Genomic DNA, 15,801 nt, shown 5'->3' with positions numbered 1-15,801 from the left:
CCAGTAAACTGCAATCTAGAGCAGATGTGATCCATATCCTAGACTTTACTCTGTGTTATGGATGGCAGCTTTGTACGGAGTTTTATGGCACAGCATACTGTCTCATGAGGCTGCTGTAATTTCAGCTGAAATTCTTTTATCTGTGTGATGTGGCTTTACTTTGTCTATAAATATATCAGTAAAAACTTTCAGCCACATCGTGGCCAGATTTAAAACTGCTCATCTTTTTCTGATTAGTTTTATTCTCTTTTATTGTTATGGTCACTGGGTTTGTCATATTACTAAAAAGTAAATACATAAATACTTTCCGGGAATATCTTTTTCCCTTTTGAATTCTTATTCTTATCCCGGATCTAGATTCTTCAAAGCAGTTGTATCATGTCAAAGTTAGAGAGTGCCATATTTTCCTCATGTATTGGTCTGGCTTTGCTGTTGTTTTGATTGTGGTGAAATACTGGATTATAAAGCCCTGCCCTTTTATTGAAGTTAGCAACATTACCAGCATGTATCCCAACATCAGCAATCCAGTTTTGCTCCTCTATTCCCTTACACAAATCCATTTTCTACATTAACAGGAGTTTTTATTCTAAAACATGAGCAGTTGGAAAGTTTTTAAGAAAACAGTAAAGTTTAAACATAACACAAGGCTTAATTGTAGCAATAGGTTTTGGTAACAAGGAGAATGAGAACTCCAAAATAGAATAGCAGGCTGGAATTAATATTGTTTTACTACTTTAAGTGTTTTACTACTTTAAATGTGAATTGGTCCCATATTGGTAAGAAAAGCCTGACAGAAAAACAGAAGATTTCAGACCAGTGGTTCTCAACCGTTGCAGTCCCAAAGCATACTCCATTCTGTTTCTGAATTTCACAGCACCCAAGATGAGAACAACTCTTTTGTATCATAACTAGTGCAGGTGGGGATGGAGGTGTGCTGAGAGCAGAAGAGTTGCGAGGGGGGACGACGGACGACAGCGGTCAGGGGCAGGCAGTCTTTTGTGCTACTGTGGGCTCACCCAGGGGTTGCAGGCTTGCTGTTAGGTTCCTGGGCAGAATCCCCATGTTAGCTCCCCTCACCCTCTTCATTAACTTCTTGCAGGTGCTGGTGATTTGCATGTAGATCATGGCTGTGAAAGGATTAACACAGTAGCTGTTGCCACACAGCAGAGGGGAGCCAGGTTGCAAGAGAACAGCCCATCCTAGTGAGTCCAGGGCACAGACCCCTGTTCACACATCCCTGACCCGCTCCCCCTGTCTCCACCTTGGCTGCAGCCAGGCAGAACTGTTCCCCTTGCCTGTGGTTCCAGGAGGGGCTGGAACTGTGGCAGGCAGGCTGCGAAGGGCTGTGGCCGAGGGGCATCTGCTGCAGCTGTCTTGGTTCTCCTGGCTTACCCCTCCTGGAAACAAAGGTGTACTGGACAGTTCCACCTGGCAGCGACAGTGGTACCAGCTCTGCAGCACCCTTGAACAGTTCTCTGTTTGAGAAGCAGTGCTTTACACAATGTCTGACTGCAACTACCGTTCCCAGGTTGGGCTTGTTGAAGACAGGCCAGTCTCCTTGTCTGCCCTACGCTGCATTGTTTGACACAGAAAATCAAGTTTAATGGGGATTCTTAAATAAACTAGTTTGTGGTGTGTATCATAGGCCATTGACTCTATTTTTTTTTAAACGTCTGGCTAGGTCTGATGTCAGCATATTTTTAGAAAAGAAAGATTAATGATTGGATCCCAAACTAACATGTAAGCTCATTAGTTGAATTGCATGTATTGGTGAAAGTGTGTCTATAGAGAAATCTGAATTTCTACTAAATCTAGACATCTGAGTGTATGTTTTTTGGGACATGTAAATAAGTATGGTATTTTTCCTACTTGTTTGTGTGTGCTTTCTCAACCTCACCTTCTCATTATATGTAATATAAAATTACAAACATACATACGTGTGTGTGTGCGCGCGCGCGCGTGTGTACAGTACAGACGCCTATTATTCTTACAGTGCCGTAGGGTACTGTATAGACCAATAGAGACTGGTACTAGAGAGTGTGCAATCTAAATATTTGTGAATATTTTCTAGATAGTGCGTGAAAAATTGCTGTGGTTTGAAAAAAGTAATAGTTTGAGGGAGTATGAAATTAGTATTATGGTTAATTAGTTGGAATGCAGCAGCTTTCTTTTAACCTCAACTCTTCTAAGACGGTTTGATACACTTTCTGTAGTTGTACTTATTTTGTGCTTCTCATTACTAGTTAGAAACTGGTGCAACATCTGGAATCCCCCACAATGATTTACTATGAACCTAAGTAACATGTTAATTTGTGTCTGTCATGCCGCGTGTGCAAGTCATTGCCACCTGTTGCATAAAAGATGAACGTCGTAAGTCGGATGGCTTTGAAGGTTCTGTTCTGATACTTTATCAATTCGGGTTAAAAAATGATTGCGTGTTAATTTCTGGTAACCTTGTTTTCACAGGATCTGGTCAACACTGGACTCAGCACTTTCTTCTTTTTCATTGCATCTGTTGTACTCGCTGCTTTAAACCATAAAACTGGAGCAGAGATCGCTGCTGTGGTAAGAAAATAATTTAAATTTCTTTACTCTTGATGGTTACTTCTCATCAGAACTAAAGAGACTTTCCCCACCCACTGGCTATATTAGTCTGTCACTTGCTCTTCTCTATAGACCAGGGGCAGGTAATTATTTTGGGTGAAGGGCTGCTTAGTGAGTTTTGGCAAGCCATCGAGGGCCACATGACAGGCAGCCGGGGGCAGACAAATACTGATTTCTCTAAAATTTAGGGGCTCTGCAGGCTGGATATAACGGCCTGGCGGGCCCCATTTGGCCTGTGGGACACATTTTGCCCACCTTTGCTCTAGACTCAGGATCTTGTTTCTCTTTTACATGTTGGCCAGTCAGTGTTTTGATTTCAAGAACTTGTTTGACCTCGAGCTTAGGGTGAAATTGAATGGTCAAAAATGTTACTTTTTTGATGGCAAGAGCCAAAGACATTAAGTATTTTAGACAGGTGTTCAGGAAGTTTGCCAGTTTAATTAGTCATAAATGTAACATTAAGTTGTACTTTTAAGTGTTCAGCATTCAGGGTATATCTATACCGTGGCTTGAAGTGTAGCGTAAGGATATCCAGGCTAGTTAGTATGACAGGCAATCTAGCCTCAGCAGCACAGAGCTCCAGGTGGGCCAGTTCGCTTTGCTGCTGCAGTTTAGACTGCTTCTAATTCCTGTGCTAGCTTGGGGATCTATACTGCAGACTGCACTATAGCACACAAACTTATCCCAGTGCATATGAAATTGAACCTGCTTTAAAGTTGTTACAACTTCCTTGCTAAATTCTTTTTCCTTATGGGGGAGTATGGGCATTCTTGAATTTCCTTCAGGATTGTAAGGATATGGTAACTGCTGCTGTGCTTGACCTGGTAAATTTAAGCTTTTTATATGGGTGGTTATAACAATGATGAAAGTACTGCAACAGCTCTAAAGAAACCTGTGTGGAGGAAATTGAGGGAATGGGCATGCTAACTCATTATGTCCTGTGTTCAGGAGTCTAGGGCAGTTAGCCCTGCCCTCCTTGCTATTCAGTATAATGTGCCTCCAGGGATTTATGGCAAGTTTTAGCTCTAGGATCATCAATCCTAGTGCTTTTCACAACTGGTAGAATATATTTAAAAGATGGCATCTGGAGGACCCAAGAGTGTGTCAGTGCAACAAAAAGTGCAGAAGGTTACGAACCTTTGAAGTACTAAAGCTTTTCAAGGTTTTATTGGAAAACTTGATCTTGAAGTTTGCCTTTGACAAATTTTGCTGCTGTTCCTTTTAGATATTTGGTTTCTTGGCAATGGCAGTGTATGCTGTGAATCTGTATTTAGCTGTTAAGAAATGGCGAATGAACGGCAGGCAGCAGAACAGCCGGCAGACCAGCAATTACTTGCGGGCCCGGACAGAGTCGAGAGAAGTGGATCAGCATCCTGAGATTCAGCGTTTGGATGATGCATGAAAGCTACATCTGGGGAGAGGACTGTGAGGAGGGAAAACCAAACATTTTATTTTCTCTCATCAAGTAAAGTTCATGTAGTTTTCAGTTTTCCATATTTTTAGGAAGAGAAGGGAGAGCCTGTCTTGGCAGAAAATACCTGGCTGTGTGTATGGAGAAATACATTGATCTACGTTTTGTTCAAAAGCCATTCACATGAAGGCTATAAGCACTGGCCACACAAAAAGCAAGATCTGTGTGCAAAGTCCACATAGGTGTCTGAAGTGTGTTTAGTATTTTGATTAAATACCTGCAGGGTACTTTTTCCAGTTTCAGGCTGTAGAGACTCATCGTATTCTACCACTATCTCTTCATCCAGCAGGAATGTTGTAACCAACATTATTTTCCTAAAAGAGAGAAGAAAAACAAAGCCTCCTTCAAAATTCAGTGCATTGCACATGAATAGAAAGTGGGGGACAGATAGCAATAACGTTAGCTAGAGACCACGTACACCAGTGCTGTACACTTCCTTGTGCAGCTTTGCCAATTCAATTCAATTCACACTTCCACGGTTTCTTTCTTGGTACATTTGTATCGCTGAGACAGACAACCATGTTGGATATTTGGGCTGGTGGATATGATGATGCAGACAGACCTACACTATTGACAATGCCGAAGCCACCAAATAAGTTTCTTTTATGACCTTGGCCGTATTAAAACTTGGGCTTCTACACATGCAAAATGAGTACATATGCCTGCTCTGTGGTCAGCACAACCTAGGCAGCACAAGTATGTAGGTATCTGTGAGTGGTTTTGAATACATTGCATAACTTTCAATAACAAAATCCTTTTTGGAATAATTATCAAATAATCATCTACACCTCAGTGACAGTTGTTCCTAATTCCTAGGTTCAGCTTTCTGGAAATGTTAGAAGCCAGAAAAACCCATGTTTCCAAGACTGCAATACTGCATTTTGTGTATGATTAATACATTTCATGGCATATTCTGGTTTGGGCTGGTCACGTGACTTTTGTTTTATGTTTAAACTGGTTGGTAGTAACTAATGCAAGTTGATTTGTCCAATTTGGGTATTATCTACGAATGTTTTTATAATGCTCCTTTGAAGATTAGGTTGTAAGGAAGACAGTATGATGGACTCTCTTGTTTTTCGCTGTTTATATTTATAAGCCCTTCTCCCCAGTTTAAGTTTTCTTATTTACATTCCAGTTTCAGTGAGGAGGAGAAGAATTCATATTTTCTAATTGGAGACTATTTTGCAATAATACAAGTAGAATCTGTTAATTGTAATTGGAAGACTTCCCAATATTTAATGTTGTCTATGTTGTTATATCTGTTTGTCATGTGTATCATGGTTGGCACATGAGTAAGTGCACATTTCAGCAGGTTCCCTATTCGTTGTAGATGAGGAAAAAAAATCACTAGTCAAGTTCCAACCTAATGGAAATTGGGGGATCTTTGAAATCAGTGGAGTTCTGCTTGCTTGTACCTGATCTGAGTTGACTTTAAGCATTGTATTTGCATGTAGCTATTCCCAGCATACTTATACATACCTGTACCAGTAAATACTTGGAATGCTAAGTATGAAGGGTAGTAGAGTTCAGAGGTACTGTCCAGTCACTTTCAGGTACATGTGAATTTTGCAAAACACTTTTACCAACCCTACAATCATTAGAAATATGTTTGTGATTTTTTTCTGTTTAACTTCCAAAGAAGATAGAGAGCTCAGGATTTAAACACTATGCTTCACTGTTCACATCTTAGGCAATGCAGCATTGTGCTAGTGCGTGAAAGCCAGAAAGTGGAACTGACTCATCTGTTTTTATCATACAGCATGTGTGTTGTTTCCAGTCCAAGCTACATTAATGGTCAGAAGCAAATTTAGATAGTTTCAAAATTAAAGTTAGTGATTAAATTAAAAGAACATTTTAAAAACTTGTTTTTAACTTAGTAATTGATCTCTCCTAACATTTTAATGTTATGTTACATTTCAGTGAATGCTCTAGTTGAAGGCAGGGCTGAGTTTAGAGTCTGAACACCTAACTGTTGAAGTTCACTTGAATCTACAAATTTAGCTAACAACACAGATGGCTTATTAATGTAAAGTTGCTCTTCACCAGGACTTTTGGACATCATATGAAACCTGTAGTTCGATCTACCGAATGATGGAGTTTATCATGCCTATTGGTGCTCTGTATTTCCGCACACTGTACCGAACGTTGGAGGGATGTGAGGGAGTTTATAGATGCTGTTAATTGTTAAATGAAAATGAGTATTCATCAAAACATGTTAAAAATTAAACACGGTGACATCTAGGCTGTATAAAAAAGAGAATGAAGAAATCTTACTGAAAGCTCCAAAAAGAGACACCTGGAAGATATTGTCTGCTCCACATTTATACTTGTAGCATGACGTTTCAACTGAAGTCATGGAGCAGACGAAGAAACTGGGTGCTAAGAGCCATAACAATTGAAATGTTCCAAAAGTAACTGAAACGCTCTAGGCACCTCTTCATATGAAGTACTATTTTGTAGTGTTTCACTTCATTACATATGCCCAGGGACAGTACACAGGAGCTAGACTGGAGCTGGGCTTACTCCTACTTCTCCACTGACTGCTGCGACAGCACTGATAGTGGGCCCAGCCCCTTCCACCCTTCCCTCTCCTCCATCTCTTTTTCCCTATGAAGGGAGGGGAAGCTGAGACGAGAGCCGAAGGTCACTACAGCCTGGTCTAGCATCCTCAGGCCAGTGCTAGACAAGGCTGCAGGAGCTTGAAATATTTCAGCCAGGAATGGTACAGGGGATGTAAACATGTCCCTTGGCTGTAATTTTTCAGTTCTGAAGCATTACCAATGAAGCATTTTCAAGTGTTTCACTTGGAAATGTTACAGCTGTTATATCTGTTTGTACCCGGTGTGGCACAGTAGTAAGGCTTGTTAATGTAGCAGGAGTTTATTCCAGTTGTTGTTTAGAAAAAGGAATAAAACATGGGATGTCCTGTAGTCCCCTAGTTTTCCCTATGGTTTGTTGTTGACCTTAATTAATGTTCTGGTTACTGAATAATCTTGTGCTGAGCATCTGCAATTTTATGAGCTCTTTATATCTTTTAACTTGTGTCTTTAGTTATGTGGGGAAGTAGGGGGAAGTTGATAGTGCTTTGCCAGTTGATTCACAAAGAGTTCTTGTTAGTGTGCGTGGGGGCTGCAGATGCCTGACTAAACATGAGCAATACACTGATACCTCTAACATGGTATGATACAGGATCATACAGTAACATATAGTAGGACCTGAAATGGTTACACTTGAAATACAATGGGTTTGATATGTTGTGCATAGTATCCCATTGTTTATTGCTTACATTTTTACGTAGTTGAAACAGTCATTGGAGTTGAGTTTCAGCAGAAAACTAACGAGAGACAGGTCTTAAATACATTGGTAAATAGAAAAATGTGGAGCTTCCTTATTTTGGGGACCAAAGATGATGTTTGTGTAGTGCACATATACTCTTTTTAATCTGAGCTAGTGATATATTAGTTTTGGAAAACATTAATTTTGATCTTTAATTTGAAGAAGCTGGATATGCTTGAAGCTGGGATAGAAAATCATATGTACATACTGAACTTTCCATATATATGGTAGTGTAATGAAATAAACCCTTTTCCAACAAATTTGAAACTGATAATCCTATTGAAGATTGCAGTTGGCTGCCTTGGGGAAAAAAAATGCAGGGATTTTTTTTTTTGTGAAATGTGCATAGAAAATTCATGCTTAATTGCTGCTTCCTACTGGATTATGGTTTTGCTTTGCTATCAGTTAGTCCTGCTCTAATGTATTTGGTATCATGGAGGGATGATTTCTTTTAGTTCATGAGAACACTGCTGAGTTTCTCAAAGGACAGCATAAATGAAGCTAAATTGAAAACCAAACTGAGGGACGGTGTGGAAATTGGATATGTGAAACGATGGTCACGATCAGTGTTTTCTTGTGGGGCAAATACTGCCCTCAGATAAGCAGTGAAGTCGGTGTGTATTCAGTGTGTCGGCGAGATAAGGGCACAGTTTTTTCCATAGTCATATATATAAGAGTCGTATAACATGAATAAAATGGTTACTTAATGGCAGTGGCAGCTGCACATGTGGGTGGGTTTTTTTCCCCTAGTAGCTCTATTATATGCACCTTTATCAACATCATGATGCATTTGGCACCTGGCAACTTGTTCATCTTGCCACACATTCCCATGACCTTAGCAGCATGCAAACTGCTCTGTGCCTGAGAGAATTTTTCCAGAAAACTAAGCGCTGGGAGGTGCTTAGCCCAGTAGTGAAGCTGGTTCCTTTTTCCTTCTATCTGGTCCTCCGGTTTTGGTCGTTTTTGGACATACATCTCCATTCTACTTGCCTTTAGAAAGCTACAGATTGCCCAGAACCTGCTCTAATTTATTTGTGATCTTGTTTGGTGATTGATTTTTTTTTTTTTGGGTAGATTTTTTTTTTTTTTTCCCCTCCTCCATAAATTTAGAATCTGTTTTTGTACACAAGTCCTCTATTGTACCCCACAGAAATGCAAGTTTAAAAGACTTGGAGAGTCTCTGTCTATGCTTCTTCCAGAGAGAGGCTTCTAGCATTGGGATCTCTGAGGTCTCGGCTTCCCAGGATGGTTGGCCTTTGTGTATGACAGCCATTACTTCCAGATATTCAAAAGTCTACAAGGCATTGCTTGGCTCTGGTGGCAAGGCTTGTTACAGTTGCTTTTTGTGCTTAAGGGATGCTTGTTATTTAAAGACTTAAATGCAGCCAGACAAGAACCTTAAAGATGCTCTGCCAGTGTGATCCCATGTTAAACTCTGTGATGAGCTTTACTTTAGGGAAGAATAACTCCTCTGGTGTTTTGTATGACTTGCATTCAGCCTGTAGCCCATGGCTTGGACCTGTCTGGGACGCCTCTGTTCTCAACCTCCTGTGTCTGGCAGTACGAGATGCTTGAGGGAGCTGAGGAGAGCTGGAGGGACAGTCAGCAATTTCTGGTATTTTTCTAAATCGGTGATTCTCATCACTTGGTGGCGGAAGGCTTCAGTACAAATCTTCTTATCAAAGAATCTTTGTTCCATTTGTAACATTGCGAGCTCTAGGGATTCTCAAACTATTCTCCTCCTTCAGTGGGAAGGGTCTGTGGATTAGTAAGAGAACAACTCTTTGAAAAGATGGCCTGGACAGTTGCGTGCATTTGGGTTGTAGAATTCGTCTCCAAACTTTTCCATGACACATCAGGTTTAACCTTTCTAGGCAAAGGAAGACTTTTCCTTCTCGCTTTTAGCCTTCCTGAGCTCTTGTGGGGGGTAGAACAAGTGCTTGCCATACCCATTTCACCTTCCTATTGCAAAGTTTGTAATTCATCTTTCTCTTTTTGACAGGGAATATTTCCCTACCTTAAGTCTTCCCATGCATGTTTGTTTTTTTCTTCCATAATTCTTTTTTCAACTCTTCTAACCCATTTCCTTTCTGGAAGTGGTGATTAATAATGCAGTGGTTCTGCTGGGCACCTTTCACACAAAGTTTGACGAGATCTGCAGTTCAAATGTTATTAAAAATAGCGTCATCCATCCTCCTGCAGATGCAGTGTAAAAACTTGAACAGCTTTCCAAATCTAAACAGAAGCATAAACAAGATATAAGCCCTCACATTTAAAGGCCTGGAGCCAGATAGCTTCAACTGATATTTAACAAATAAGTGGGCAGAATTTGATCATGGACATAAATGTGCAGGGAGCTAATAATACTTAGCACTTACATAACTATCTTCAAAATAGCATGTGCACATTAATGATTATCAGCGCCCCTGGGATGGAGGCAGGGAATGTATTCTGCAGTTCTGCAGAAGGGGGAGACATGAGGCTAAGTGAGTCAGTGGTAAAAAGCAGGCTTAGAAAGCTGTGCTCCTTTGACTTTTAACCCTGAGGAGCCAGCACCATCCCTAATGAGAAATCAAGATCATCAGATCTTGATGTTAACCAAACTCTTCTATGGATTTTAAAGATGCACTGTTAAGTTACCCGTAATATTGTTGTCATAGCATTCGCTCATTTGAAGAGCAGTAGTTGCTCCGTAGAGTTGCTAAAGCATGCAGGTGCTGCCTCCGCCCGAAGACCAGAGGGTTCTTGGGAAGGAAGGACAGGTTGAAGGCACCAGTCTTGCAAAATGTTATGCCCCTAAGTTATCCCTACAGTGGAGGCTGTTTCCTTGCGTGGGATTTTTTTATGGTCCTCCCCATGCAGGGGAGTGTAGCACTGGGGCCAAATCTAACTCAGATTATGTGGCGAGAGCAGTTGTAAACTATTGTGTGTTTATACTTGTTTTCACATGTATTGGAAATTACACATGGCCATTTTGAAATAAAACTGAAATCTGCACCGAACAAGAATGTTCCTTGAAGGGAGCTGGAAAGGTTGCTTGAAAATAGCTAATGAAGTGATGAGGAAAGTCTTCCTTTCACTTGAATGGGGGAAGTCACTAAAACTATAGGCAGAATTAATTTTAAATTGTTTTTAGTCCAGGGCTCTGCTCTGTATTCAGGAATTCTCAGGAAACTTCTGTAGAGGTTTTTTGTTGTTTGGTCTGGGTTTTTTTTCTTGCTACCACTGTATTGACTGTCTCCCTTGGTCACAGGAGCAGGGGGGCTTCAGATCTGGTGGATCTGTCTGGGAGATAGTGAAGTTGTAGTAGTTTTGTTTTTATTATTATTGTTTAATTAAAAGACAAAGATCTGTCCCTAATTTAACCATTTATATTTTAGAATATGCTTTTTAGGAGAAACTCTACATACACTGTGATTATAGTGTCCTTTGACTTGGAATACATGATGAAGTCTGATTTTTCTTGTGGGATATGCAGCTTTCAGAAGTGTTCTTATATATGCCCATGAATGAAAGTTGCTTATTTATCTCAGAAAATGTAAGTACATCTTGTGCTGGCATTTGCTAAACTTTCGTATCCACAATCCCAGAGGGGCTAGTGAAGAGTTGCCTTTTAATTGCTATGGGCTAATAATATTTTTATAACTAATCAAAGAGGTTCCTTCTTAAATTATATTTGGCAAACAGAAGATATTTAATTTTGTTTTTATATTCAGTATACATAGTTACCTTGATTGACATATTTATAATAGAGCTAATGAATTTACTATGAAGGTTTTATCTCTGTCCCATGGATTTCATGGATGAAGTATAAGCCAATTAACATATGTTGAAGAATATGAAAACTGTCTTCATCGATTCCTGATGAAGATGTAGGAACATTTCAAAAGACAGTGTCCAGATCTTGTAAACAGGCTTTTGGACCTTTTCCTTGTTCTTTGGTTGGGGCTGGTCCCTGCAGCTATAACAACATCTAGATGGGGGATGCTGGAGTAACTGAATGGAATACAAACATCTGCCTCTTCTGACTGGTAAGGATTATTGTCCAGAACATGATGAATTTCAGGGTACTATATCTTGGACAAATGTCTTAATAGACATATTTAGTTGAAACCTTTTGTGTATTTTGAAAGGAAATACCCTCTAACTAGTCTGAGTTATTACTTGTGGTAACCTTTAATCCCAGAAGTGTAATAGTCTAAACATTTTTGCGATGCTATGTTGGTCCTGATGTCTATAAGGTTAACGTGGTTCTGGTTAGCATTCTGTATTTTAAAACTTGCTACCTTCTTTTATTTCTGCCGTTAATAGTTAGATCTTGAATGTTTACTGGTTCCTACTTGTTGGATATTGTGGAGGGATAGTGCATCTTGGCACTACTGTTAGTCAAGCTTGAAATAGTAAGTTGCAGTGCTCATGTGAGATCTTATCTTATTTTTGATTTGCACTGTGACAAATTTGCATTTTTAAATAACTCTTACACTTAAAAGACAACATTTAGGATGTCCTAGAATGTAAGATTTAGCTATTTGCGAGGTGTCTTACCTGTCCAGGTTTCTTCTCTTCTACGTTGGTGTCAATTGAAACTATTTGTATATGTTGGAGCTTGTAAGGGTTCAGGAACCCATGATAAAAATAGTAAAGTGTGTATTTATTACTCATTGTATTGCTCAATTTTGATTTGCAAAGTTGACACGTGTTATGTCTTTTCATGTACTTGTAAACAAATATTGGAAAATCTATTTCACCTAGGGTGCCTTCCTTATGTGATATAAGCACTTGTCAATCATAAAGGTAGAGATGTAAATGTATTAAACCAGTAAACACTATTTTTGTAACATGGCTGACTAACACACTTTTGGCTCCTTGTTTTGTTTTCACTAATACCAGCCTTAATGGTAACCAGCCTGTTTGTTTTTCTTTGGTGCACTAAATAGTTATGTTCTGATCTTACGGTGGAACGGGAAAATTGTACCTCTTCTGCTCTGCGTGAGCCAGTTACCTGATAATGGAAAATTGTTCAAACATGGGGTGAGTGAACTAAACTATCAAATACAAGTACCCTCTCCTTTGTGAGACTCCTGTTTGTGGGATGCAGATACATCCTGGGAGCTGAGTCCCTGTAAAGGAACAGACTGGGACTGTCTGATCCAAGCAGTCCTGCATCCAGCTGATACTGGGAGCTGAGCTAAAGCAGACCTTCTAGAAGAAGGCGTCCTGCCTTGATTGAAAGACCTCAGGTGACAGGCACACGTTCCAGTACTGCCAGTTGTGAGCACGAGCAGCAGAAGGCTCAGGAATACCAGGTGAAAGTAAAGCCTTCCTTATTTTCAAATCTGCCATCTGTCTTTTGAACTTGCTGACTTCTAGGCTGGGCATAGTGGACTCAATTTTCATTTTAAAATTTGAGCTCAATTAATCTGTGTGACCCTGACACCCCTTTCCCTCTCTGCCGCTCATGGTTTCCTCAGAAAATTGTAATCTTCTGCCAAACATGTTGAGCATGTTTTATGTGCCATTGCAAATCCGAGCCTGATTCTGCAGACATTCCTCAGGCAGAACTCTCTGCTGGCTTCTAGGAGGGCAGGATCAGCCCCTCCCTTCCACCCCCATGTGTTATTTCACCTTTGTGTATGAATGCATGTTCTGACCAGTTGGTTTTAATTTTAAGAAAACTTCATTCAAGCAAAATGTGTGTATGAGAAGTTTCCAGCTTGATGTCACTTTAGCTGGATTTTGGTTGGTGTGCTTGCAGCTCTGTCAAATCGGTAAGGGCCATGGGCAAGATGGTTCGTACAAACAATCGAAGGTTTCTGCTCTAGATAACTACTGTCCACTCCACACTGGTGTCATTTCCAGTCTTGGTAATGTGTTTAACCTGAAACGGCATGTATAGTGACTGTCAGGCTCTTTGTTCAAGGAAATTCTTTTGATGCTTTGAATAACTTCAAAGGCCAAATCATTTCAGCATAAGCAAAGGAAATGCACTTCCTAAACTTATTTTTTAATGACAGCTCATCCTTTTGTATGTTACCCACTTCTTTTCTGTTCTTATAATTGCTAAACTGCAAATAAAAGTTGAAGGATTGTAATAAATTTATTGTGTGATACAGAAGGCAGTCTCTAACTTCCTATTTTATCTTGTCTATGTTTTTATAACACAATTTAATGGTGTATTTTATCAGTTTAAAAATGTCATTTTGCTTATCCAATCTTTTGTATATGGGCACAATAACTTTTTTGTAATTTCCCAATTCGGAATGTAGTATTGCATTACCTTTGAGTTTGTCTCTGTTTTTGTTGTTGTCCTTTTTGATATAATAAGATACTGAGCTCTACAAATTTTCATGGTACTCTTCTGATTTACGTCTTCATAGTGGTAAAAATCTGTATTTTTGTATGTAGGGAAATAGTAGTTTTCTGAACACTAATCTCTGATCAATATAGTATGGAATCATTTGTGAAGGACTTCTTGTTTAATAAATGGACATGTTAAAGTGCTAAAACATTGTCTTCATCTGTAAATGTAATATGGTAATGCAGAACTGCGTGTCATAGTTGTTAACATACTTATTAGAAAGTGTATTTAATAACTGATGCTTATGAGAGTTCGTCAGACATTTAAAGAAATTATGACTGACTTGTGGATAATAATGAAACAAGGAGACACTGGATACAAAAGTTAATGGAAACCCAGTTGTCAGCTGTCTTTGAGACATTTCATACAGCTGAAAGCACGTGGAGCTGCCTTGTTGAAAGAGTGCTTGGCTGCAGCGGGATCTCTTATGGGAGGTTTGTCTAGTACAGTGTAACGGAGTGAAATGCTGTAGCTTATTGTGATTTGTGGAGTTGCACTTTGAAATGTAAGGAGAGCCCAAGACCGAAATTTTGGAGCAAGTAAGTAACCTACCCCCACAAGGACTGCTGGGGTTGGAGAGCAACTTGGCAAGAAGATGAATGTTGTCATTATATGTGCTTTTGGCATGATGAGTAATTTGGCTTAGCAGGTGAGAGGAGTTAGGAAGGGAAACTTCTTAGAAAATGTGTTCATTGAATGCTGTGAAAAACGGGGAAATTTGGGAGCTGTTTACAAGGTATCTGAAGAAGAGCCTACCATACTCTCTCACTCAAGCATCCACCGCAGCCTGCTCTGCTGGATGGAGGACTTGCTGAGGGAGTGCCAAGTGCTTGTGTGATGTACTTTTCTTCAAAAAGTATTGCCAAAAAATGATGATAAACTGCTACCAGCTGATCCGGTTCCAGTTGGCCCACGTGTCTTGTGGGCAGCCTAACACCAGGGTCAGAAAGCTGGGCAGCAACACCATCAGGAGCAGGTTGTTGTCTGTACTGAAGTCGTACCCGAGACCCAGTCGCAGGCAGGGACCCCATTGTGCTAGATGCTATGTAAATGCAGAGCATGGTGAACATGCTGCTGGCATTGTAACTCTTGGTGCTCTTGACAGTCCTGAGCGATGCCAAGAAGCTGTTGTTAGTTGTTTTGCCTCTGCCCCCTTGCACCCCCAGGGGAAGTGATTGCTCTGTGGTATCCTAGAACAGGCTAAAAGAATATCTGATTTAGTTTGCGATGCATTTCTGTGGAGGCCCAGTTTCATTGAGGTTTAGACCACCCCACAAGGGTAAATACCTTATGTTTCCAGTGACTTTTGAGGCCAGGCCACCAGAAACCTACTTAATTAATACCAGATTGCAGGCACTTGCATGTTTTTCATCAGGCTAGGATCTGCATGCCCTGATGCAGCCTACTGTTGTATCCTAGCCCAGGCAAGGTGTGGGTCATTAAATGTAGGCTTTGAAATCAAGGGTTCTCACCAAGGGAAATAATCAAAAGCACAGCTCCCCTCCTTGTTTTGTGGCTTGCAGCTGTCAAGCTTGTGAGTTAATGGATGGTCTAAAAATGCTCTGTACAGAGATGGTCGTGAGTTCCCTGCCAGGTAACATTCCTGTGCTATCACTTGCCTAGTAATATATTGGAAGGCATGAACAAAGCTTCCACTGATAAGAATAAAAGGCTTTTGACAAAAAAGAGTTGAGGCAAAATAGTGAGACAGCCTTCCACCTGGCCTGTAAATGGAGATCTTTTTCTCCCTTCCTATATCTTTGATTCTCAGCGAGGAGCATTAATCGTGGGAGTATTATATTGTCCCTATGTAAATTTGCTCTGCAGTTTGCTGTTCCAGACTTTTTCTTTATTCATCTATTGTATAGTGCTCTGCTGGAGAATTGCTGAAGTCTGAACTAGAGATGGCTGTACTGTGGGGGTAGGTAAAATTATGCCCACATTAGCATTCGGGTGCTTTGTAATTTATGGTTATCGTTGTCAGAAAATGGACAAGGTTTAGGCCTGAAAACAATAGCTGTTTGGTTGTAAC

General features: G+C 40.2%; 1 protein-coding gene across 1 annotated transcript in view; it reads left to right on the top strand.

Moving 5' to 3' along the window:
* The window catches only part of CMTM4 (CKLF like MARVEL transmembrane domain containing 4), a 66,117-nt gene extending 57,616 nt beyond the window's left edge, over nucleotides 1–8,501 (top strand). Inside the window, exons 3-4 of the mRNA XM_090062880.1 lie at nucleotides 2,467–2,565; nucleotides 3,830–8,501. Of these exons, the coding sequence (XP_089919006.1) occupies nucleotides 2,467–2,565; nucleotides 3,830–4,006 (276 nt within the window). The 3' untranslated portion in view covers nucleotides 4,007–8,501. The remainder of the gene's footprint in view (nucleotides 1–2,466; nucleotides 2,566–3,829) is intronic.
* The last annotated feature ends 7,300 nt before the right edge of the window (nucleotides 8,502–15,801 follow it).

Source organism: Crocodylus siamensis, chromosome 9 (genome assembly GCF_052110815.1).
Source record: "Crocodylus siamensis isolate JL-2025a chromosome 9, ASM5211081v1, whole genome shotgun sequence".
NCBI classification, from domain to species: domain Eukaryota; kingdom Metazoa; phylum Chordata; order Crocodylia; family Crocodylidae; genus Crocodylus; species Crocodylus siamensis.
Note: the sequence above shows the minus strand (reverse complement) of the source record. Positions and strands in the feature narration are given on the sequence as shown.